The following is a 27,414-nucleotide window of genomic DNA, read 5'->3' on the forward strand; positions in this document are numbered from 1 at the left end:
TGTGTGACATCAATCACATGTCCTTTGTTATATTATTCACATGTTTATATGTGACATCACTCCCATTATGTGTGACATCATATGAATTGTTTGACAACTCTCCCACTGCTATATGTGACATCGTTGAGATGTCCCTTGTGACATAACTCACACTTTAAATAGTGACATCACTCCCATTGTGTGCATGTAATATCATTCCCATCCTTACGCATGACATGACACACATGGTTATGGGTGACATCACACCACATGTGTGTGTGTGACAACATCCTCATTGTGTGTCACATCACATCAATTGTGTGTGACATCAACCTTAATTAGCATATGATACCCCAACCGTCATTATGTGTGGTATCACTGCCAGTATTGCATATGACATCACACCAATCGAATGTGACATCACTCTGATAGTGTGTTTGACACCACTCCAACAGTGTGTGTGTGACATCACTCCAATCCTTATGTGTGTCATCACAACCATTTTGTGACATCCTACACCCTGAGTGTGATAACACTAGGATAGCCTGTCACATCTCTCAGATTGTGTGATATCACTCCCACTGTGTGTGATGGCAGTCATATTCTTCACTGTGATGTGACATCCACTGTTATGTATGAAATCACTCCCAGATTTGTGTGCAATCTCTCATGCACTCAGCGTGAAGTGGCAGTTTGGGGAGAAGACTGCAGAGCCCTTAGAGTCTTATCCGTAGAGCCAAGCCAAACTATCCCTCTCTTCCATACCTGGAGCTAACACTGCAGAAACTCCCTCCGCTCCAGGTCTTAAGGATCTCTTACACATAACTTCCAGGACACACTGCAGCTACAGCCTTCTCTGAGAGGCATTCCCTCAGATTCACTGAAGAACACCCGTTCTCCACTCAGCCTGCAAATGGCAGTTTGGGGAGAAGACTGCAGTGCCCTTAGAGGCTTCCCGAAATTCTGGTACCCACTCCTCTCTCACATTTTGAAATGCAGCTGGATTTACCAAAGAAGCATATAAGGCAGACATGAGTCTTGGATAAGATAAAGGCCTCAGATGATCCCAGTCTTCCTGTCCGGCTATGTCATAGAGTCCCAGGAGGCTGACTGTGTAGTGATGAAAGAAGGTGGGCACTCCCTCCCCCAGGAAGGAGTTGTTGGCATGGCTCAGGAGTATGCATGTCTCACCCATGCCAGGTCGCCATCCACCATCCACTTGATCACCAGCGCACCTGGACTCTGATGGCCTCTGGGCAGGTTCCCCTACCCAGGCCCCGCCCTGGCCCGGGGTACAGCCCCAGCCCGCCTGACGGCTCCGCTGTGCACAGCAGCCCCGCCCCCCGCCCCACCCCATCCCCCAGCTCCCCAGCCTGAGAGGAGGGGGCGGCTACCTGGGACGCTGCTGTAACCGCCTTGGTTGCTGGCCGAATGCCCTCCTGGGCCTGGATCGCCAGCTGCCCACTGCGTGGGTGCCGGAGCTCTCTACCTGGCCCGGCCTCCCTCCCCCAGGAGGATCATCGGCTGGATCGTCTGCTTGTAAGCTTATGTTTTCACTTCTAACTCCTCTTCTGGGTTGTTTATTCCTGTAAGGAAAAGACCGCATCTTGTTCAGCTTCATAGTTCCAGAACTACTGGGAAAGTGATTATCACATAATAAGTTTGCAATTTGCTCACTTGTTTGATAATTTGGTGAGTTAATTATTTCATAAGATTTTCTTACCTATCATTTACTAGCGTATTTGATACTGAAGGGTAGATAAATAATAAAAACAGTCAAAAGATTAGGAGTTTTTCCATCCATTACAGTAAAAAAAAAAAAAAAGCCACTTATTGGAATCGGGTTTATTTAAAGTGATGAGCATAAAAGTTGTAAACAAAGATATGAGGTAGTTTCCCATGCAGAGTAATGAAACAAATATCTAATAAGATAACCTTTGATTTGTCAGAGTTCTAGTGAATATGGAGTTGACAAGAGGTAAATGGTCCATGTAGGCAAGGTTACCGTGAAACTGAGGGCAGGGACAGCGCTCACGGAAATTAACACCTGCTTGACCACTGCAGAATGCCTCATGCTAATATGTAGCATGAAGTTATAGTTTGGGCCCGCAAATACTACTTCTGGTTATTTATCTAAAGGAAACAAATCAATGTGTATTCTGCATTACTTTTTAAAAAAATAAACAAATATCGTGATTAATACAAATGCCCAACAGTGAAAGAAAGTTTAATAAATGTGTATTTACAGGTATAAAGTCATTTATATTAAGGACATAAAACAAATATTGATTGAATACATACTACATTCTCAATATCATGCAAGATGTTTTATATGTATTATTGAATTTCATCTTCACAAACACATGGGGCAGGTACTGTTACCGCCCAATGTGGAGCCTTCTGCTCACTGCAAGACATGCCAATAGTCAAGAGGCAAGGTGGTAGGAGAAAAAGGACTTTTTTTATTACAGCTTGCTAGAAAGAGGGAAGATGGCTGACTCATGTCCAAAAGAACCATCCTAAGGGGGAAAAAGTCTTACAGCAGTTATATAGACTGGTGGGTTATTGGGGAGGTGGTTAGGAATGTTGACCTTCTGGTCTTACAGACTGGGAGTCACCACACCAGATCTTTCAGTTTTCATTGATGATGGCTATTAGCATAGATTCTCTGTTGGGGGGTCATCACCTTCCTAAGGAACTCAAAAGAACAAAGTTATCATCTTATTGCAGCTGGGAGGTACATGCACAAGCAGGGGTCATAAAATCAACATAGCAATTAGATCTCCTGGAGGGTGCATATCCAGCTGGGCTAGTTAGTCAGAGGTCATTCGAAGTTACAGTAGGATTTCTTTTCTACAACATGGATTCCCTCATGTCAACCTTGTCTTGAGCCTGTATCAATGTACTTCTATTGTCAGTTTGCAGACACAGACACTGAGGATCAAAGAGATAAAATTAACTTGCATATTTGCTTTCTATCTGTTGCTGTCTCATTATTGGAGTCTAAGTCAACTTTGAGTATTAGCTCTTTAGATGTGAATCCTTCTCTAACTTTTGTTATTGTTATCCAAGTAAGTCAAAGGCCTGAGTTGATAAAAATGGCTGAGAACAATTTCACTGAGGTGACTCTCTTCATCCTCTCTGGATTTACCAATCACCCTGAGCTACAAGTCAGCCTTTTCTTAATGTCTCTCTTTATTTATCTGTTCACTGTTTTGGTGAACCCTGGACTAATTGTGTTAATCAAAATTGACTCTCAGGGCCAGATACTATGTACTTTTTTTCTTAGTGATTTAGCATTGTTGACATATTTTATTCCTCTACTGTAACACCCAAGGCATTGGTAAATTTCCAATCCAAACAGAAAATCATCTCCTTTGTCAGCTGCTTTGTTCAAATGTACTTTTTTGTGGGTTTGTTGTATAGCCAGTGTTTTCTTCTGAGGTCAACAGCCTGTGACCACTACATAGCAATCTGCAATCCCCTATTGTAGTCTATGGTTATGTCCCAGAAAGTATGTAACTGGCTGGGAGTAATGTCATATACCATATGCTTCACAAATTCTCTGATATCCATCTGTGTGATAAGCAGTTTGTCATTCTGTGATTCCAGCATCAATCATTTTTCCTGTGACACCACAGATCTTTTGGCCCTGTCCTGTGTAGACACATCCAGCACAGAAATGGTGCTCTTTCTTCTGGCTGAGTTCACTCTTCTTAATTCTCTCCACATCATCACTGTCACTTACACTGCCATCATCTCAGCCACCCTGAGGATCCAGTCTGCAGGAGACAGAAGGCCTTTCCACCTGCGTGTCCCACCTCATGGGTGTAACTCTCTTCTATGGGTCCCTGATTTTCACATATTTGCAGCCTGATAACACCTGACCCAGGCACAGGTGGCACCTGTATTCTGTACCATTGTCATTCCAATGCTGAATCCACTAGTCTTTAGTCTGAGGAACAAAGACATAAAAAATGCTCTCCTGAGAGTCAGACACAGAAAACCTTTTCCGTGACAAATCTATGCATGTTACAGTGAAAACAAACCTGGATGGTTTCAGGCATTCAATTGCTCGAACAATTAGGAAAATAGTAGAGTAACCTCAAAAGGCATAACACAAACTAAATGATAACATAGAGTCTTGAAATTTGGGAGGTGAATTATTTCTTTATTTGATTATATGGACTACTGAATCATCGTATTAGGAGTTCAAATCAATACATAAATTATTCAGATGTAGACACGCACAAGTAAGTAAAGAAGTGTCTGATGAGTGACTGAATCCACCCTGAACATCCATGTGTGAGTGTGCCATCACACTGAAGCATGTTAAACAATTATTAAATTGACTTTTCATATGGTTTGACATTCTGTTTTCTCAGCCATCAAAAAATTGAGAATAGAAAATTAGTAGATTAAGAGATGGTAACTCTTAAGTGTTATTAACAACAAGAAATGATAGCTGATAGCCTGAGGGCAAAGGAAAGAGCACAGAATTAACATAAGAAATATAAGCCACAGGAGGGAGGGTGGACTAGGTCAGTTCAGTGAGGTGCAAACACTAATGATGGCAACAGACATGAGATCATATAGAGAAATCTCAATAATGTGGATTCGTTTTGCCATAACAGTTAAAATTTTGATCATTTATTTGTCAAATGTGATCTTTGATTACATACAAAAGTGATGTATTTATGAAGTGGAATATGTTCTCCATCAAAATCAGCAGTTCAATTTCTAAATAACCATAATGTGCCTCCCTAATTTCAAAGACCTCAAAAACTTTTAAAGGTGTGTGTGCGTGTGTGTTTCGGGGGCTGTGTGTGTAGGTAAATGAAGCACTACCTGTAGTTTAATTCCTGAGACTTTTTTTTTTGATGTTTTAGTGGTTTTTAACATTGTGAAATTTTAGGTTATACATTTTTGTTTGTCCATCACCATATATATGACTCCCTTCACCCCTTGTGCCCACCCTCCACCCCCTACACCCACTGCCCCTGGTAACCACAGTACAGTTTTCTCTGTCCATGTGTTGGTTTGTATTCCACATATGAGTGAGATCATACAGTGTTTGTCTTTCTCTTTCTGGCTTATTTCACTTAACATAATACGCTCCAGGCCCATCCATGTTGTTGCAAATGGGACGATTTTGTCTTTTTTTATGGCTGAGTAGTATTCCATTGTATATATATACCACATCTTCTTGATCCAATCATCAGTCAAGGGACACTTAGGTTGCTTCCACTTCTTGGCTATGGTGAATAATGCTGCAATGAACATAGGGGTGCATAAGCCTCTTTGGATTGTTGATTTCAGGTTCGTTGGATAGATTCCCAATAGTGGGATGGCTGGGTCATAGGGCATCTCTGTTTTTAATTCTTTGAGGAATCTCCATACCGTTTTCCATAGAGGCTGCACCAGTTTGCATTCCCACCAGCTGTGTATGAGGGTTCCTGTTTCTCCACATCCTCTCCAACATTTGTTGTTTTTTGTCTTGGTGATTATAGCCATTCTAACAGGCATGAGGTGATATCTTAGTGTTGTTTTGATTTGCATTTCCCTGATGATTAGTGATGTTGAACATCTTTTCATGTGCCAATAGGCCATCTGTATATCTTCTTTGGAGAAGTGTCTGTTCATTTCCTGTGTGCATTTTTTGATCAGGTTGTTTGTTTTTTTGTTGTTTAGTTGTGTGAGTTCTTTATATATTATGGAGATCAACCCCTTGTCAGATGTATGTTTTGCAAATATTCTCTCCCAGCTGGTGGGTTGTCTGTTCATCTTGATTCTGGTTTCATTCGTCTTATAGAAGCTCTTTAATCTGATAAAGTCCCACTTGTTTATTTTTTCTTTAGTTTCCCTAGTCTGGGTAGGCATGTCATCCAAAAAGATTCCTTTATGACCAATGTCAAATAGTGTGTTGCCTATATTTTCTTCTATGAGTTTTATAGTTTCAGGTCTCACCTTCAGGTCTTTGATCCATTTTGAGTTAATTTTTGTGAATGGCGATAGCACATGGTCCACTTTCATTCTTTTGCATGTGGCTGTCCAGTTTTCCCAACACCATTTATTGAAGAGACTTTCCTTTCTCCATTGTATGTTCTTAGCTCCTTTGTCAAAAATTAGCTGTCCGTATGTGTGTGGTTTTATTTCTGGGCTTTCAATTCTGTTCCATTGATCTGTGTGTCTGTTTTTGTACCAGTGCCATGCTGTTTTGATTACTATTGCTTTGTAGTATGTTTTGAAGTCAGAGATTGTGAAGGCTCCAGCTTTGTTCTTTTTTCTTCGGATTTCTTTAGCTATTCAGGGTCTTTTGTTGCCCCATATAAATTTTAGTATTCTTTTTTCTATTTCTGTGAAGAATGTCGTTGGGTTTCTGATTGGGATTGCATTGAATCTGTAGATTTCTTTAGGTAATATAGACATTTTAATTATGTTTATTCTTCCAATCCACGTGCATGGGATATCTTTCCATTTCTTTATGTCATCATGGATTTCTTTCAATAATATCTTGTAGTTCTCATTGTATGGGTCCTTCACCTCCTTGGTAAGATTTATTCCTAGGTATTTTATTCTTTTTGATGCAATTGTAAATGGTATTATCTTTTTGAGCTCTCTTCCTGTTATTTCATTATTAGCATACAGAAATGCAACTGATTTTTGTAGATTGATTTTCTACCCTGCGACTTTGCTGTAGTTGTTGATTATTTCTAATAGTTTTCCAACAGATTCTTTAGGATTTTCTATATATAAAATCATGTCACCTGCAAATAGTGAGAGTTTCACTTCTTTGTTACCTATTTGGATTCCTTTTATTCCTTTTTCTTGCCTAATTGCTCTGGCCAAAACCTCCAGTACTATGTTGAACAGGAGTGATGAGAGTGGGCAGACCTGCCTCATTCCTGTTCTCAGAGGAATGGCTTTCAGTCTTTCCCCGTTGAGTATGATGTTGGCTGTGGGTTTGTCATAAATAGACTTTATTATGTTGAGGTACTTTCCTTCTATTCCCATTTTGTTGAGAGTTTTTATCATAAACGGATGTTGTATCTTGTCAAATGCCTTCTCTGCATTTATTGAGATGACCATGTGGTTTTTATTCTTTGTTTTGTTGATGTGATGTATCACGCTGATTGATTTGCAGATGTTGAACCATCCCTGCATCCGTGGTATAAATCCCACTTGATCATGGTGTATGATCTTTTTAATGTATTGCTGTATTCGGTTTGCCAATATTTTGTTGAGGATTTTTGCATCTATGTTCATCAGCGATATTGGCCTGTAATTTTCTTTCTTTGTATTGTCTTTGTCTGGCTTTGGTATCAGGGTGATGTTGGCCTCATAGAATGATTTAGGAAGTTTTCCACCTTTCTCTATTTTTTGGAATAGTTTGAGAAGAATGGGTATTAAATCGTCTTGAATGTTTGATAAAATTCACCGGAGAAGCCATCTGGTCCTGGACTTTTATTTTTTGGAAGGTTTTTGATTATTATTTCAATCTCTTTACTTGTGATTGGTCTATTCAGATTCTCCATTTCTTCTTGGTTCAATTTTGGGAGGTTGTATGAGTCTAAGAATTTATCTATTTCTTCTAGACTGTCCAATTTGTTGGCATATAATTTCTCATAGTATTCTCTTATAATCCTCTGTATTTCCGTGGTATCCATTGTAATTTCTCCTCTTTCATTTCTAATTTTATTTACTTGAGCCTTTTCTCTTTTTTTCTTGGTAAGCCTGGCTAAGGTTTTGTCGATTTTGTTTATCTTCTCAAAGAACCAACTCTTTGTTTCATTAATCCTTTCTACTGTTTTTTGGTCTCAATTTCATTTATTTCTGCTCTGATTTTTATTATTTCTCTCCTTCTGCTGATTTTGGGCCTTGTTTGTTCTTTTTCTAGTTCTGTTAGGTATAATTTAAGGTTGCCTATTTGGGCTTTTTCTTGTTTGTTAAGGTGGGCTTGTATCGTTATGAGTTTCCCTCTCAGGACCACTTTTGCTGCATCCCATATGGTTTGGTATGGCATATTTTCATTTTTGTTTGTTTCCAGATAGTTTTTGATTTCTCCTTTAATTTCGTCAATGATCCATTGGTTGTTCAGTAGCATGTTGTTTAATCTCCACATTTTTGTCACTTTCCCAGTTTTTTTTTCATGGTTCATTTCCAGTTTCATAGCCTTATGGTCTGAAAAGATGCTTGTTATGATTTCAATCTTCTTAAATTTATTGAGGCTTGCTTTGCTTCCCAACATATGGTCTATCCTTGAGAATGTTCCATGTGCGCTTGAGAAGAATGTGTAGTCAGCTGTTTTTGGATGGAGTGCTCTGTGTATGTCTACTAGGTCCATCTCTTCCAGTTTTTCATTTAAGTCTACTATTTCTTTACTGACTTTTTGTCTGGATGATCTATCCATTGATGTAAGTGGGGTATTAAGATCCCCTACTATTATTGTGTTGCTGTTAATGTCTCCTTTTAGGTTTGTTAATAGTTGCTTTATGTACATTGGTGCTCCTATGTTGGGTGCATATATATTTACAAGTGATATGTCTTCTTGGTGGAGTATCGCTTTTATCATTATATATTTCCCTTCTTTGTCTGTCTTAACCTGTTTTATCTTGAAGTCTACTTTGTCTGATATGAGTATGGCAACACCTGCTTTCTTTTGTTTGCCATTAGCTTGGAGTATTGTCTTCCATCCTTTCACTCTGAGCCTGTGCTTGTCTTTAGTGCTGAGATGTGTTTCCTGGAGGCAGCATATTGTTGGGTCTTGCTATTTAATCCATCCTGCCACTCTGTATCTTTTGGATACAGAATCTTTTGGATTGGAGAGTTCAATCCATTTACATTTAGGGTAATTATTGATATATGAGGGCTTAATGTTGCTGTTTTCTCACTTATTTTCTGGTTCTTTTGCGTTTCCTTTGTTTCTTGTCCCATTTGTTTTGGACTGCCAATTCGGTTTGGTTGTTCTGTCTTATGACTCTTCTAGTTTTCTCTTTGTTTATCATATGTGGTTTTGTTTTGATTATTTGTTTAGTGGTTACCTTGAGGTTTGTGTAAAAAATCTTGTGTATGAGATATTCCATTATCTGATGGCCTCCTATTTCCTTATACTAAGTCAGTTCAATCACTTTCCTCTTTCTCTTCTAAGTCGTTCTTGTTATACCTTATTCTATCTTGTGTTGTGGCTGTGTGTTTACAGTGATGAGGTTAAATTTATTTTTGGTGAATTCCTTCCTTTGATCTTTGAGTTTAGTATTTAAGTGGTTGCTAACCTATTCCGGTAAAGATCTACTATTTTTCTGAGTTTATCTACCTATTTTTCTCCTTGCTCCAAGCTTTGTATTCCCATTCTCTTCTTTTTTTCAGGCCTGAGGGCCTTCTTGCAGTGGGGGTCTCATGGCCATCAACTCCCTTAGCTTTTGTTTATCTGGGAGAGTTACTATTTCTCCATCATATTTGAAGGATATTTTCACTGGATAGAGTATTCTTGGCTGAAAGTTTTTGTCTTTCAGTATTTTGAATATATCATTCCAGTCTCTCCTAGCCTGTAAAGTTTCTGTTGAGAAATCCGCTGAGAGCCTGATGGGAGTTCCTTTGTACGTTATTTTTTGTTTTTGTCTAGCTGTCCTCAATATTGTTTCTTTGTCATTGACTTTGGCCAGCCTAACCACTAAGTGTCATGGAGAGGGCCTTTGTCTGTTAATATATTTAGGTGACCTGTTGGTTTCGCTTACTAGTATTTCCTGCTCCTTCCCCAGATTTGGGAAATTCTCAGCTATTATTTCCTTGAATAGGCTCTCTGTTCCTCTTTCCCTTTCTTCTCCCTCTGGAATACCTATAATTCTCATGTTACATTTCCTAATAGAGTCAGATATTTCTTGGAGACTTTCTTCATTTCCTTTTAGTCTTAGTTCTCTCTCCTCTTCCATCTGGAGCATATCTGTATTCCTATCCTCTAAAATGCTAATTCTTTCCTCCATATTGTCAGCTCTGTTCTTTAAAGATTCCAGATTCTCCTTTATCTCCTCCATTGTGTTCTTCATCTCCATCAACACTGATTGGTTTTTCTTGATGATTTCAATGGCTTTTGTGAAGAAACTCCTAATCTCATTGAATTGTTTGTCTGTGTTATCTCATATTTCGTTGAGTGTTTTTATGATAGCTACTTTGAAATCTCTGTCATTTAGATTATGGATTTCTGTGTCTTCAGGGTTGGTTTCTGGGTTCTTGTCATTTTCCTTCTGGTCTGGTGATTTCATATATCTTTGCATTGTGGTTCCTGTGTTGGATTTGTTTTCCCTCATCCTGGAAATTTCTGGTTGCAATTTCCACCCACCACCACTGTGTGGTGGTAAAGGTCTGTGTAATCTAAGCCCCCTGCACTCTGCCGCGGTTGTTCCGCTGTGATCCTCGGTTTCTCCGCTGTGATCCGCGGGTCGGATCGCTTGATCTGGTCTGCCACAGATTGCTTGGTCTGGTCTGGTCGGCTGAGCTGCAGGGTCCGGTTTGCGGGGGGGGGGGGCTCTCTCTTTTGCCCTCTGGGTCCCTGGCGGGGGGCTTCTCGTTCGCCCCTCATTATCCGCTAATTCCTGAGACATTTTGAAGGCATATATAGAGACTCTCATTTCTCCAAATCAAGCAGAAAGACTTTGTTAATTCTACAGTATTAAAAGGAGAAACTGGGTTTTTGTTTTATTTTTCTTCAAAAAGAGACTTTAAGGTAAACCCCGTTTAATACACTCTCCTAGGCGTTGTTACAAAATGACCACTGGAAAAGGTGTATCTGTCCCTCAGTACAGGCTTTACTGTGCATCAATCACTGAGCAGAAGTCAAAGGAGTTAGGCAACCACATTTAAAATATGTGTTGAAAGGAACTGAAGACTAATTTGATGAGGTGCTCTTAAAAGTAAATGTGTGTTTATATTTCTCTTTCTCCAACAAGATTGTAAGCTCTTTGCGAGGAGTTTACTTATTCATATTTGTGCTCTCCACAACATCTAGCAAATATATTGCATACAAAATATGTAAGAAAATATTTTCTTTGCTTGTGAAAGCACAGTAATGAATTCATTAAGATCAAGGATTCTACCTTACTCATGTTTGTAATCTTTCTTTGGTATTTGGACAATTTTGTGCATGCTGCCATTAAAAAATATTACTTTATGATGATTGGATAAAGAAGATGTGATATATATATACAATGGAATACTACTCAGCCATAAAAAAGACAAAATCATCCCATTTGCAACAACATGGATGGACCTGGAGGGTATTATGTTAAGCGAAATAAGCCAGACAGAGAAAGACAAACACCACATGATTTCACTCATTTGTGGAAGATAAACTAACACACAGACAGAGAGAAGAGTTTGGTGGTTACCAGGGGGAAGGGGGTTGGGGGGTGGGCACGAGGGGTGAAAGGAGGCATTTATATGGTGACTGACAAACAGTAATGTACAACTGAAAGTTCACAATGTTATAAACTATTATGACATCATTAAAAAAGGTATAATAGTTTAGCTGAAAATTCTAGAATTCTTTCAAAAATATTTCTTGCTTATATATTAGAAATGGCATAGTAATTAACAGATATATTCTTTTACAAATGATTTTTTCCTGAATGATTAGGATACGGAAATAAGTATACACAGAATTATACTTTGTATATATGATTTTAAATAATTGGACTCAACTGGTTAGGCATTCTCATATCTCATACATCACAAACAAATCTCCCGTAAAGAGAATCAGTCTTCAGTCTTGGGAGTGGCTGAAGGTAACTTATGTGAAGAGATCTGTGTGTACAAATGTATATACTGGTCTTTGGATTTTTAATTTTCTTCTCTGATCTATATTACTGAGGTCTGGCTCCTGCAAACTTCATTTTAGAGTGTAATATTTTACATTATAAACTATTATAAGTGATAACTTATGAAACATACTATGCTTTATTTCAGGGACACATTGAGGCTACTATCTATCTATCTCATCACTCATTCCCTTTTATTAAGTTTTCATGAGATATTTTTCCTTCTAAGCACAGTGTCTGATTCAGACTGGTTGCTCTGAATATTTCTGATCATCATCATTGAGAACTATTAAACTGATTTTATTTCACTTCTTTTTCTTTTTCTTCCAAGGATTTTCATTTATGCATTCTAAATACAATGCTCAATTTTCTATAATTGTGTGAAACATCATGGCTTCTGCACCTTACTTATATTTACACTTGCTCTAATTGTATTATTTTTATTTTCACTTGCATTGAATATGTATTCTTCTATAGATAATTTCAAAAATTAATATTTATTTAGTATTAATAAAATTATGTATCTAATTGTTCTTTTTGTGTGTGTGTGTGAGGAAGATCAGCCCTGAGCTAACATCCATGCCAATCCTCCTCTTTTTGCTGAGGAAGACTGGCCCTGAGCTAACATCCGTGCCAGTCTTCCTCCACTTTATGTGGGACACCACCACAGCATGGACAAGCGGTGTGTCGGTGCATGCCCTGATCCCAACCCGGGCCGCCGGCAGTGGAGTGCACGCACTTAACCACTACACCACAGGGTCAGCCCCTAATTGTTCTTTTTAAGTTATTAATGTTTTCTTGCTGGTCTCTCTCCAGGAACAAAAGATGTGCCACACTTTTCTTGCTCATCATAAGAAGTAGTAATATGTTTTATTTGTCCAAAGTTATGATTAAATGTCCATATATAATTTTCGATATGCTCTTCATATTTGTCCCTGGCATACCATACCTCCCATCATTCTCTCTTCTAGCTGCTCTTTCTGTACCTTCCCTCTAGACTCTGTGATACACATCTTTCCAGAATGGGCCATGCATACCTTTGTCTTCTCTTCTTTCTTTCTAATGCACTCTCCCAGGACTCTTGCTCTTAGCAGATTCAGATGATCAACTTCATAATATTTAGGCCTATGTCCTAGAAGTGATCATAGTACGTGAAATTTGCCAGACATCTTCTTTTTTTTATTACAATGTAACAAGACATTCACTTTAAAATATATTAGGTGTATTGGGCTCCAAAATAAAGGCACTGAGTTATTTTATGGTCTGTTAATCTGTGATGCCTTTGTAATGTTCCTGTGAACCATTTGTAGTCCTTGAATTTATGTTCTATTTCACCACCTTTAAGATACCTTTTCTATCAAAATTTTAAAAAGGTTATTTTTCTTAATTTGTTTTATTTCAAGAAGTATTGCAGGAATTCCTTCAGAAAAATTATTCAATGAAAATAAAATAAACTGAATGAAATTGACTTTTTGATATCATGTAGAGTCAGACTCACTCTTATGCCTATACACAAAGATTAGAGGTCCATTCAGAAATTAATTCCAGATCATTATCTGATAATTGGAGAAATTAGTACAGAGTAAGTTAGGGTTTTGCAAAGGATATTTGCTGTTCAAAATATGGAGATGGGAGAATGAGTAGAGAAAGTAGCTAAAAGTAACTAAAAGTAACAAATAAGAAAGAAAAATGCCTTTAAAAAAAAACTGTAGTACCTTGACCATACTATTACCTTGACCATACTATTTCTGATTGCTTCCTCATGCTCCTATTCCAGAACCCCCTGAAACTGTTGGCCAGATATCCATTTATGATTATTCTTAAAAGTCATATAGATAAGCAATGTATTTTCAGACTCCCACCAGGTTCCTTATCGATAACGTGTCTGACATGCTTGGGTTACCATGGTAACAGGCGCTTCAGTTGTTTTTCAGGAACTGAGAGTCAACTCCTTGTCCAGTTCAGGCCAGTTGAGACCACTAACTCATCAACTTTGTGTGAATGTCCAATAGGTGATCCTTTGATGTCAGGGGACCAAAAGCTCCACCCTCAGATCATGTTCATGCCACCATTTTGTGGACATGCATCCTATGAAGAGCAATGAAGCTTGACTGGGCTTGTGCAGATAACCAATTACCTTACTGCTCCTCACCTCCAATCATTATCCCCACAATTCAGACCACCCTGCCCCTTTATCCCATAAATATCCTTAACCTTCATTTTAGGGGAGGTGGATTTGAGCCTTGTTCTACCATGTCCTCACTTGGCTGCCACTCAAATAAACACTTTCTCTGCTGCAAAACTGGTCATCTTAGTGATTGGCATACTGTTCAGCAGGCAAAGTGAGCCTGGTTCCATAACACCCCCATCCCCTATACTCGTTTACATTTTATTTCTTTTCTTATAGTACTTTTCATCTTCTAACATGTTGTAGCAGTAATTTTTGTATTTTTTTCTCTTTCCTCCTGCTGAGAATTTATAATCTATAAATACTATAATTGATAAGGCCAAACTTGATTATCAACATTTGAATCTTTCTTTCCTAGCATCTATGAATTGTTTATATTAGTTGATTACAATTAATCCATAAATTTATAAAATTTAACTTAAAGGAGTCACATTTTCTCAATACAATGCAATGCAATTTAAAAATAAAATTTAAAAGATAAAAAATAATGTTATTTTAAAAATAATCTTAAATTATTTTTAATCAAATAGGAAATTAAAAAAATAACTTTAGATTATCTATATAATGTGCCACAATAAGAATAATTAATATAACTACACATAAATTAAAAGTAAAGCAACACTCAGATAAATAATGCAAATATTAAATTCCTGTATTATTAAACAGGTAACAGAAAGTAAATAAACATTTATTACTAGGTGCTAGAGAAGAAAACAATGACTTCAACCTGAAAGGGAGCAGAATTTGCTCTCCCAAAATATACGTCTTTGGATTATCTTGTGCTGGTTATTTTTAAGAAACAATAGACACAGGAGAAGCTCTGAGAACCTAGTAGAAGTTACCCTTTTGTAAGAGACATTTATAAGGGAAATCTCCATTGTAAGGCCATCTCCCCCTCAGTACCAGGAAAAAGAGGATGACTAAATCTCTAGCAACTCCTATCAGTGGAGAAGACATGGACTTAAATCTGCATAAAGACTATGCCCTTGTTTCCTGTGCTTTACCTGGTGGCCTCCCATAACTGGCCCCCACTCCCCCATCATCTTCTTTTGTCTTTAGGTGGAGATGATATTTAAGATGGTGGCTTGGGTCATTTTGGGGAGTTACTCAGTTTTCCTGGGTGTCTTCCATGTATACAGGAGGGCATACATGCTATTAAACTTCTGCTTGTTTTTCTCCAGTTAATCTGCCTTTTATCACAAGGGGGTCTCAGCCAAGAACCTGGAAGAGTAGAGGAACATTTTTTATTTTTCCTCCCCCACAAACCTAATAAAGAATGGGAAATAAAATGATGAAATTTAGATAAGAATTAATAAATCAGAAAGCAAGAAAAATATTGAACTACATTTATTCCAAAAAGAAAAAGGAGTCATTCTTTCATGAGTCAAAGAAGGGAGAGGGAGGGAGGAAGGGAGGAAGGGAAGGAAGGGAGGGAGGGAGGGAGGAAGGAAGGAAGGAAGGAAGGAAGGAAGGAAGGAAGGAAGGAAGGAAGGAAGGAAGAAAGGAAGACAATAGCTAGAATAATCCAGGCGAGAGAGAGAAAAATATATATATAAGAAGCATAGCTTAAGCTGTAATGAGCTAGGGACTGAAACTACATCATCATTAAATCAAGAGATTTAAAATCTCTCATCAGACATTGGTTTCTGCCATGACACAATAAATGGTACAAGAATAGCCCTGAACTCATAAACAACACTAAACGTGAACAAAATGGTTTCAATGTTGGGAAAACATTGAGCAAGAAAACCTTGCTCCTGGTCATTTTGCAATCACCATACCTACTGAGGCGGCATTTACACTGAGAATTACCATTAGTCTCTCATTTGGCTTAACACCCAAGGTTACCTATTGTCAAATAGGTTTATGCTGGATTTTTAATCTCCAAATAACCCTGCTTTAGCAGCACTAAACTTTTGATGACTGGAAGAATTCTCCTCCGAAGTTCATCGAAGATATAATACATAAAAAAGTAGCTCCTTTATTCACACCAACAAATTATCTCCTGAAATTCTGGAGTACGAGCAGGCTTTCCTGTAAGAGGCACTTTTAAATCTACATGAAAACTGATTTCATTACTATTACTGAACCAAGTGGGCTCACCTCCTGCTGAATTAAATAAGACTCTACACAAGGAAGTTGTCTCACAAAGTAAAGTGTATTTGCAGCAAATAGGAGGCCATGAGGAATCACTTCCAAAGTCAAGGGACCTCTGAACAAAGGGAAGCAGGAACTTTTATTTGGTTGGGAAAGGAATATTCAAAAGGGAAAGCTGAGTATTCACTGGCACAGGCTCAGTTGGAGAACATGCTTCCACATAATGAGGCCTAAGCTCCTCCTGGAGGAGCATTAAAAATAAGGCAAAGGTCATGGGCGTAGCTCTAGTGGTGAGGCTTGGTCAGTTTCAGGATGGCTGGTGGTTACATCTATTTAACATACAAAAGGAAAAGAAGCAACTTGAAAAAACAGTTAATTGCTTCCAAACCCACCTTTGAGTTTCTCGAGGCACCTAGTTGATGACATTACCATGAATTAATACAAGATTCACAAGAATATTTTAATCTGATTCTCAGTCTATCCCTTTTCAGATTCTTCCTTTGCTTCCTCATCTTGGACAAATAATCCTCAATAAAATATTGCAGCTTTCTTTTCATATTTTAATTTCTTTTCATTCTTATTTAAGAAAGTCTTTGACCTGAACATGGACAGAGGAAGTGAGTTTTGGGCCACTAATTAACTATGAAATGTTTACTAGTCTCAGTGCTGATTTTGCCTCCTGCCCTCCTTTTTCTTTTATAAAATAAAAAACAAGTACACTAAAAGAGTAAAACAAATTGAACAAATTTTGCCATGTGGACGAATTAGGTGACTGCAAACCAGAATGGAGAGCCTGCACCACATTTTCCTTGTGATGACTCGAAATATCTATTTATCACCTAACGAACACTTCTAGAGGGAAGTCAATTATGGAGTGCCATTCAATGCATAAAAGATAAATTGGGGGTTTTATCAAAGGATAATACAACATTGGTCATGATATACTATGAAATTTTAATCATAAGATGAGGATTGGATACTGAATATACAGTATAATGTAGGCGGAAGAGGGAGAATCTCCCTCTGCCCTTTTCCTTAAGGTTCTTATGGCTGGCCAAATAATTAACAAGACAGGTTAACAGGAGAAAATAATACCAAGTTTAATAACATGTATACATGGGAGAAAGCAGGGACACAGCGTTTCTCAAGACAATAGCAGAAATTCTCGTCTTAAATACCATGTTCAGCCAATGACAAAGGAGGATTTTGGGGGTGAGGGGAGTCAGTTACAGGAGATTACCACTAAAGCACACTAAACAAGAGTAAGGTTTATTATGCAGCCCCAAGGCCTCACCTTCCACATTGATAAGTCTCTAGAAATGAGCTCATCCTCCCTCTTCCCAATACAGAGAGGGAGATACCTTTACAAATGGAGACTTCCCTTGTAAATGTAAACGTCTGGCAACTCCTCGCAGGGTCATATAGAGAATGTGGCCAGAGAGACAGAACTTCTGATAAGAGGGGCTTGTTGGTGCCTTTCCTATTGTAATCTCTATCCTACATTATCTTTACAGCCATCATGATAGATCTGTTACAGGAAGGAGCCACCATGTCAAATTCTTTAGGCAGTTAGTGGAGGAGGTCAAATGTGCCTAGAGAAAACAACCAAGGTAAAGAGATAGATTTCAGCATGGCCAAATCTTGATCTCCCACAGTCCCGCCTTTGAAACTAAAAGTTTCACAGTCTTTTTGAAACTTAAAGAAGTTTCATAGTCTAGAAGCTGAGTTGGTAGATTGTTTCATCTCACTGAACCCATTTCTTAGTCTTGATAATAGATCAGTTCAATTAAGTTCTTTTTGGAAGGTGGTGATGCAGGTGGGCTCTCAAGGTTATGCCTATATTGTGGAAGCAAGCAATCAAGTATTTAATAGAAGCATTTCTATAAAAGAAAAACAAGGTTAATGGTTGGAGTAAGTTGTAAAGCAGTTTTTGAGTTCAGAGGACAGCCAGTGAAGAAGAATTTTAGATGTCAGCTTCAAAGTATCTTTTGTAGTTTAAAATGTCTCAGATGGTGTCGTCAGGTCATCTCAAGTTTATATCAAGTCTATCAGCTTCAGTTTGTAAGGCTTCAGGAAAAAGGGCAGGTTCAGTTTTCAGTGATTTCAAATGAATATGATGGAAAAAATCAAAAACGCTAGTTTGGACATCTGTAGCCAGATATTTCAGGAGACTAGAAGAAATCAGGATCCAGTCCAGTCAACAGATATAAAACAAAAACCTTAAAAGACAATTAACAAAACTAGGATCTAATATCTGCAAATGTACACTATAGTTTTTACTGAAATATAATTTTTCTCTCTAAAATCACCCTCATTTTTATCAAAGATAGCCAAATTAAATTTAACTAGTTTGCAAAATAAGTCTAGTTCCAATAGAGTTGGCCCAATTATTTACATAAGTACAGCAAGAATAGCAATTGATCACATAGGCTCTTTTAAATCTGCTTTGCTGGAACTTTTTATAAGGAATCTCAGATTTAACTTTAAAGGCCTCTCCAGGCCAGGAAAGCCAAGCCAAGGATTTTGTCATCAGACTTCGCCTGTAATACCTACAGATTTGGGTGAATTCTTCTCTTCCGAGGTTCCCCAAAATATTTCGAGGTTCCTTGTACCTGCCAGATAAGTGACATTCTTTACTTATCCTGGTAAGTGTTGCTTGGAACATAAGGTACCAGGCTAATATTTCCACGTGGCTTTATTCCATAAAGTCCAATCTTTATTCCTCAAAAGCTGTATGGTTATATCGCAAATATGATGTTCTAGTCACAACCTTGGTAATATAACCAGTGTTTCTAATTGTGTCCTGTTATAAGGAGAACAGATTCTTATTGAACTTATGTAAATAACTATATTGCCATGAAAACAACAATACTCACTTACTAAGAGTTTCTAAATTTGAGGGATCAGATAGAGAGAAAAAGATAAATATTTTAATTTTACTTACAAAAGTATCATTTACCAAATTTCTATAAGTCATAGCTATCTTGGGAGAAAAGAGAATAAGTTTTCTTTAAATCTGAAAAAAACAAAACATTAAAAATTCAGCAATACTTCAAATGAAAAATCATAAAAATTATAATCATCTTTATCAGTTCATTTAGTCCTGTGTAATCCATTCTTGATCCCAATCTTTTTGTTAGCTGCTTCATGAAGTTATCAGTCTCTCCAACAGATTTCTGTAATTTCTTACCCAGTTCAATTTTATGATCAGAAAGTTTATCAGAAGCCTGTACTTCAGTGTAAATGTCAGAGTCCTTTCTATGAGTTTTTCTGAAGTTGAAACATTTTGCAAAAGCATTAGAGCAAAGAAATAAGTCTGTAAACAACAAGACCTCAAAATGGCAACTGACAGAGAAATTTGGTTAATTTTGTGACATATAACATTTTAAAATAATAATAACCAGAATTATGACTGATTATCAGGACAAATCAGCATTTCAGTAATGTTATACAATTTTAAAACATTTATATGAATAACATTTACCCACATAATAGCACCTAAGCAGGCTTATCATCATTTGTCTGACAATGCTTCCCATGTAATTTAACATACTGAATCAACCTAATAAGTTTAGTATCTTTCTCTTTAAGAGAGCAAATTTCTTTGAGAAGTTCTAGGGCCCTTTGAAAATTTTCAAAGTAAAAAAAAGACTTTATTTAAGATATGAATTTTGGGGAGCTTGTCAAAAATATAAAAAGTCAAAGCAAACAGAGCATTAACAGTCCAAAAAGCCTTAATAGAGAGACCTCAGTCTTTTGAACACAGGAAATTATTTTAACAGTTGTTTTTTTTTTTGGTAGACTTACTCAAAGGTAAAGAAAAATCTTTTATAACCTTTTTATCAAGTTTAAGCAAATTATCTTTTTACGAGAAATTTCAATTTTGTACCAGCTTATTTCTGCTATTAAAACTCATTTACTTAATTAAATTTATTTTAATCTTAGCCAACTTGACCATGTAAAAACTCCTTTTCTAGAATTTTTCTTCCACAAACCTTTTATAACTTTTTTTTTTACATTCAGAATTTGTCCCATGTCTTTCTTTTCCCTTCTAGTACTTGAGGACAAATTTATCTTTCTTAATCAACCAAACAAAATATTTCTATTCTTTGTTCCTTCTTTATACATCTTACTTTTCCTGTACACAGACATATTTTTTTTAATATTTAGTAGCTTCAATCACATATACTAATTAGAAATTTTAACACTTATAGACTTTGACTTCTAAGTAAAAACTAAGTAAGCAGTTATAAACTTTTTTTTTTACATTAGCATTTTGTGGATTGGAAAATTTATGAACACTTCATAACTTTTAGAAATATGTTACTTTATAGTACAATCTTTTAATAAAACACATGTTTACCAATAGACCCAAAACACCTTTTAGTTTTCCTGTAATGAAAAGCCAAAAGTAGACAAACGTAAGTTTAGCAATCAACGTCTAATATCTTATGTTATTTGGAAATGATCTACTCAACGGAATTTTTATCATAAAATTTAACAAAACTCTAAAGTTTTAAGTCACCAAAAAGAGTTTGGAAGCTGTAACCACCATAACCCATAATTATTGTTTAAAGTTCATCCAACATTCATCTTTTTCACAACTATTTAGTTACTTATTTCCAATAATTATTTAGATTGCCTACAAGACTTCATAAGACTTTAGATAAAATTAGCCATCATTTAAATTATTATTTTTGTTAACCAGTTCTGTAATAGAAATAACATCAGTTTTTTTCTACAAAATTTCATGTAAATTTCATCACCTCTTATACCTTTAAACATAGTTATCATTAAGATTTTTATCAATAGGTCTTGGTCTTCTAATTTTGGACAAGAGAAGCATTCCCAGTCAGACATTTTAAAACATACTCAGGCAAAGTTGATGTAACCTCTTTATATAAAATTAGCTCAAACATTCTAACCTTTATAATCTTATCAACACTTACACTTTTACATGTTCTCAATTTAATTGTAACCTGAGTCAAGGTCTTAAGGTTAGTCAAATTTTTTCGTTCCTTTTTTCTGGCCTTTTCCTAGGTACCAGTTAAACAATTATGTGAGAGCTCTCAAAACAATATTTTTTCCCCCAATTTAGAAGTTTTTCCAATTTAAAGGATCCGTCGTCTGGCCATTGACAAGTAGGATCTTCATTTGTATATTTATTCCAATAGTGACTCGAACCAATAAGCCTTTTTAAGGAAAGATCCGGAGGTAACTTTCCACGCTTAGAATAAATCTACCATGGACGCAAGAGGCATCCCTGTTGAGGGCGCAGATGATGTAGCCCCCATGATCCACAGAATTCACTCCCAAAGATATTCAGAAAAAGTAAAGACCTTCGTTGCACAGGCAGTAAGGATGGTGTAGTGAAAACAGTGTCTCCAGTCTCCCACAATAGTGTGGGACGCCTCCAGTCACAGACCCGCTAATCTGTGACACCGGGCAGGCAATACTGGAATGGGATTTTTCTAGCACTAACAAGCAACAAAGGTTAAGACAACAAAAGCCCTTATGGACTGGGCCCTTTCTGACAAACTCCCCTGAGAGCTTGGCACAGCCGGACAAAGAGACAGTTTGGAACCCCAGTCTACTCGACTGGCCACCAAGGTGCACCCTGGTAAATGCACCTTCCGTATGGTGGAGACCAAGGAGAATATTCTCACTGGTCACAAAGCCAAGTTTTCTCAGGACACAGAACAAGACAGAAGGAAAAACCTCATCCGGTTTTTTTTTTTTATGTGCACAATGACAGCTTTAGCCTCACCTTAGGTCTCTTGGAGCCAGAATAATACCTAGCGGGGGAGGTGCCGCGGGGTTGGGGACTGTGTGCTTTACAGAGTACCTCGTCGTTGCACGGACATTTTCTTGCAGTTGGCAGGGGACCTGTGTCATCTACCCCATTCCGTGGCCCAACTTATCCTGTCATGGGAGTCTTCTGAAAGTGGTGAGCGCCCTAATGGCTCTTAACTGCTCGACCCGTGCCCACCAAATTTGCGGCCTTTTTGGCTTCCAAGATGCCCTTGGCAATGACCTTCACTTTATGTGCATATTAACCCACAGCAAAGTTTGTAGACGCCAGTCTGGTGAGACCTGCAAACTCACCAGTCTGTGGGGCCGGCCCGGACAGCAGGCTTATAGGGCCTATGCCTGCGTCCTACCCTATGGTATTTCCTTCTTATGACAAAAGACACAGACAAAAGAGAAAAACAGAGACTACCTCTGGGAGGAAAAGGGATCAAGATCAAAACAAAGAGTACTCTACCAAATTTAAACCAAGAGTCACTAAAAGCACAAGAAACTAGTTTCCCAAATATTTTCTCCTGCCAATCTAAATTTAGAAAGAAAAAAAATTCTCACCATTTCCTTCCGCTGGACTCCACAGATAGAGATTCCGGGAGGCTGACGTGGTAAGAAGTCTTACCGTTTTGCCGGCTTTTGTCAGGCGTTCCCATATCTCATCATCTGCAGTAGTCCAGGGAGAAGGCAGGTCTTCCAGCCAGAGAAGGCAAATTGCCAGCCAGTGTGGATCCTGCCGACTACGCCAAAACTGTAGGAGGAAGAGGGAGAATCTCCCTCTGCCCTTTTCCTTAAGGTTCTTATGGCTGGCCAAATAATTAACAAGACAGGTTAGCAGGAGAAAATAATACCAAGTTTAATAACATGTATACATGGGAGAAAGCAGGGACACAGCGTTTCTCAACACAATAGCAGAAATTCTCGTCTTAAATACCATGTTCAGCCAATGACAAAGGAGGATTTTGGGGGTGGGGGGAGTCAGTTACAGGAGATTACCACTAAAGCACAGTAAACAAGAGTAAGGTTTATTATGCAGCCCCAAGGCCTCACCTTCCACATTGATAAGTCTCTAGAAATGAGCTCATCCTCCCTCTTCCCAATACAGAGAGGGAGATACCTTTACAAATGGAGACTTCCCTTGTAAATGTAAACGTCTGGCAACTCCTCGCAGGGTCATATAGAGAATGTGGCCAGAGAGACAGAACTTCTGATAAGAGGGGCTTGTTGGTGCCTTTCCTATTGTAATCTCCATCTTACATTATCTTTATAGACATCATGATAGATCTGTTCCAAGAAAGAGCCACCATGTCAAATTCTTTAGGCAGTTAGTGGGGGAGGTCAAATGTCCCTAGAGAAAACAACCAAAGTAAAGAGATAGATTTCAGGGTGGCCAAATCTTGATCTCCCACAATAACAACAATTATGCAAATCTATAGGTACAGAAATAAGCATTATATGAACAAAAGAAAATAATTGGGAGAAATTCATCAAAATATTCCAACAGTTTTGACTTGTTTTCAATTTGTTCTTTAAATTTTGTCATATTTTATTTTTTTCCTAATGAACATGTATACTCCTATGATAGTGTCTGGGGAAGAGGGAGAATCTCCCTCTGCCCTTTCCCTTAAGGTTCTTATGGCTGGCCAAATAATTAACAAGACAGGTTAGCAGGAGAAAATAATACCAAGTTTAATAACATGTATACATGGAAGAAAGCAGGGACACTGCGTTTCTCAACACAATAGCAGAAATTCTCGTCTTAAATATCATGTTCAGCCAATGACAAAGGAGGATTTTGGGGGTGGGGGGAGTCAGTTACAGGAGATTACCACTAAAGCACAGTAAACAAGAGTAAGGTTATTATGCAGATTTAAAGCCTCACCTTCCACATTGATAAGCCTCTAGAAATAAGGCCATCCCCCCTCTTCCCAAAACAGAGAGGGAGATACCTTTACAAATGGAGATTTCCCTTATAAATGTAAATGATTGTCTGGCAACTCCTCGCAGGGCCATCCAGAGAATGTGGCCAGAGAGACACAACTTTTGATAAGATGGGCTTGTTGGTGGCTTTTCTATTGTAACCTCTATCTTACATTATCTTTACAGCCATCATGATAGATCTGTTCCAGGAAGGAGCCACCATGTCAAATTCTTTAGGCAGTTAGTGGGGGAGGTCAAATGTCCCTAGAGAAAACAACCAAGGTAAAGAGATAGATTTCAGGGTGGCCAAACTTGATCTCCCACAATAGTATCACTTATTTAAATATAAAAATGTCTCACGGTGAAAAATGTATCCTTCCATTCCTGATAGTTTCAGTCATAGAGTAATTAAGTATTTTTCTAGAAATAGCATCTCCAGCACCTCAGGCAAAAATTTAGAGCATCCAAAGGAAGACCAATTCATCAGGCCCTTCATTGTGTGGTTTGTAAGGGAAAAGACAACTATTTTCTCAAAACCTAACATATCTGCAGTTAGTCCTTGAACTTGTGTTCTCAGAAACATGCCAAGCAGTCTTCCTTTGAAATTGGTCCCCAGGGATGACAAAATGTTGCAGTATCATCAATCCCTCTTGTATGAGGGGCCCTGGAATTATGACAGTGAGAGGCAAGGCACACTCTGCTCTGCTTATGTTCACAGTAGCTCCTGATATTCTTTTCAGACATAACTTCCTGGCAAAACTTCCACTTGACTGGGACCTGAACAAAATTTGTAGGTTGATCTATTTTTGCCTCAGAATAAAACAGAAGTGAATGCACTAAAATTTAAAAAGAACTTATCTCAAAAAAACAAAATATTATATTACAGAATTTTTTGACTCAAATGGTTTTTATATTTTATTTGTGAGGTTGACAAATATCTAGACAGATAACACTGGAAGACAGTATTTTCCATGAACTTTGGCTCACAGCAAGTATTATTCTCAAAGTTAGAGGGTTTTAGTCAGGATCAAATAAAATGGGGGCATTATCAGAAGAGTATGCATACACATATCATTTAGACCGTACCCTAAGTCATGTCAGGATTTGTGGAAACAGAAATAGAGAGTTGATAGAATCGGAGTCTACAGCAATGTACATATTTTAGAAATACGATTTTTGGAAGAAGTTTGGTTTTGAATGGTCAAGTTAGGAAAACCATTATATTTTTTGAAAATTAATACTAATATGTGGCTTATAATTTTAACACATCCTACTAAAGTCCTCTAAGGTTGAAACTTATTTGTCATTAGTATTAAATAATATTGGAAACAAAAGGACAGTAAATAAAGAGTTAAAACTGTTTTCCATCATTGTTTAGTATATGTCTAGCATTTTTCTCAGGTTTGCTGAAGTTAGTTATAAACGGGCATATAGTGTTATGACTATGCTTGCTGGAGTCAATCTATCTGGGTAGAATCACAGAACTAACATTAAATAGCTCTGACTCTGGTTAAGTTACTTAAACTGTCTGCGTGCTTTTTCTCTTCTAAAAATTGTGGCTAATGGTAGCAACTATGGTATAAAATTCTCATGTGGATTAAATGCATTAATAAAGAGAAGAATTTAGAGCAGTATCAGGCTTATTCTAATTATGCAGTATGTTAGCTTTTATTACATCATGTCCAAATGTCAATTTATACTTTTTTCTATATTTGGTTGAAAATAGAATTTTTCGATCATATTCTGTAAACCACTCATTATTATCAATTTCTAAAAATGCTAAACTTATATAACTATGCCAGGTCATTCATACAAATATAAATCTTTTGAAGTCATTCCTGCTAAGTATCAACTTTGATTTCTCAACAGTTTAAAGCAGTTGAACACAATGGATAGAAAGAACAATACAGACATGCCTGACTTCATCCTTATGGGATTGACAGATTCTGAAGAGATCCAGCTGGTCCTCTTTATGCTATTTCTCCTGATACACCTGATTACTGTGCTGAGGAATGTGGGGATGATACTGATAATCCGCCTGGATCTCCAGCTACATACTCCCATGTATTTTTTCCTCAGTCACCTGTCATTTCTCAATCTCAGTTACTCAGCCGTCATCACACCTAAAACCTTAGAGAACTTAGTGACTTCCACCAGATATATTTCATCCATGAGCTGCTTCGCCCAGACGTACTGTTTTGCCTTCTCAGGTGCCACTGAATGTTTCCTGTCTCCTTATTGGCCTATGATCACTATGTGGCTATCTGCAACCCTCTATACTACCCAGTTGTTACGTCTACAAGACTCTGCAGCTCCCTCATCTTTGGGTCCTATTTGATTGGCTTTACAGACTACTTTGTCAATATACTTCGCATGAGCAGATTGAATTTCTGCAACTCCAATGTAATCAATGGCTTTTTCTGTGACACATCCTCAATTTTAGCCCAGTCCTGCACTGACACATATGACATCGAATTCATGACATTCATTGTCACTGGCTCCACCTTAATGGTGTCTCTTATAATATCTGTGTCTTATTTGTCCATTGTGTCTACTGTCCTGAAAATTACTTCAACTTCAGGAAAGCAAAAAGCCTTCTCCCCTTGTGCCTCCCATCTCCTGGGAGTCACCATCTTCTATGGCACTACGATTTTTACTTATTTAAAACTGAGTAAATCCTACCCATTGGGAAAGGAACAAGTGGCTCCTGTTTTTTATACTGTTGTGATCTCCATGCTGAATCCATTCATTTATAGAATTAGGAATAAAAAAGTGAAAAACACTCTCGTTAGAGTCATGCAGAAAAGAGAGGGCTCCAGGCAATTAATATAATAGTGATGCTAAACTTTTAAGCTCATCTTCTCTTCCTTCCCTATAGGGTATTTCCTTGGTGTCTTTCCAAAAACAATTGAATTCTTTAATTTGTTTGTATTTCTGTTGAACCATCCTTTACTTAACCAGATATGATCTTGGACATTTCCAGGAATATGTCTTTAGAAATTCATATTGTAATTGGAAATCCTGAAATATATATTAAATCTATGGTCTAAATATATGTGTTTTTAAGGGCAATTGACATACAAAGAGTTGTCATCTTTTAAGCTATATCAAATAAATTCCCATGCATACTTCAACTTTAGAGAATTTTATTATGAAAAAGAGCTCCATTTTGGGCACAATGAGATCATTTATTTATTGTATAGAGAAGAAATATAGCAGAGTGATTACAAGTACTTTCTTTGGCACCAAACATTCCAGGATTTAGATTCTACCCTTTTAGCTGTAGAACCCTTAGTAAGTCACTGAAACTTTAAGCCTCAGTTTCCTCAACTGCACAAGATAAATAATAACTCCAGGCCCATAGAGTTATTGTAAAGATTAAATCAGTTGGTGGATGTAAAGCATGTATGGCAGCACTAATGAATGCTGGCCATTATCATTAGAAGACTTCCATTCCTGCAATATTTTTAGTGCACAGTGGCTTTTTTTCTTTTTTTTTTTTTTGTGAGGAAGATCAGCCCTGAGCTAACATCTGCCAATCCTCCTCTTTTTGCTGAGGCAGACTGGCCCTGGGCTAACATCCATGCCCATCTTCCTCCACTTTATATGGGACGCCGCCAC

At 37.6% G+C, this 27,414-nt stretch overlaps 1 protein-coding gene and 1 pseudogene across 1 annotated transcript; both read left to right on the forward strand.

The window, feature by feature from the left end:
* The first annotated feature begins 1,479 nt into the window (after positions 1 to 1,479).
* On the forward strand, positions 1,480 to 26,770 carry LOC131420748 (olfactory receptor 8H1-like). The gene is given in 3 exon segments (XM_058566910.1): positions 1,480 to 1,518; positions 25,663 to 26,021; positions 26,024 to 26,770. Coding segments are annotated over 2 exon segments (942 nt in total). The 5' UTR covers positions 1,480 to 1,518; positions 25,663 to 25,681; the 3' UTR covers positions 26,626 to 26,770.
* Positions 3,078 to 3,997, forward strand: LOC131420749 (olfactory receptor 8I2-like; annotated as a pseudogene).
* Positions 26,771 to 27,414: the final 644 nt, after the last annotated feature.

This window comes from Diceros bicornis, chromosome 24 (assembly GCF_020826845.1).
Source record: "Diceros bicornis minor isolate mBicDic1 chromosome 24, mDicBic1.mat.cur, whole genome shotgun sequence".
Taxonomy (NCBI): domain Eukaryota; kingdom Metazoa; phylum Chordata; class Mammalia; order Perissodactyla; family Rhinocerotidae; genus Diceros; species Diceros bicornis.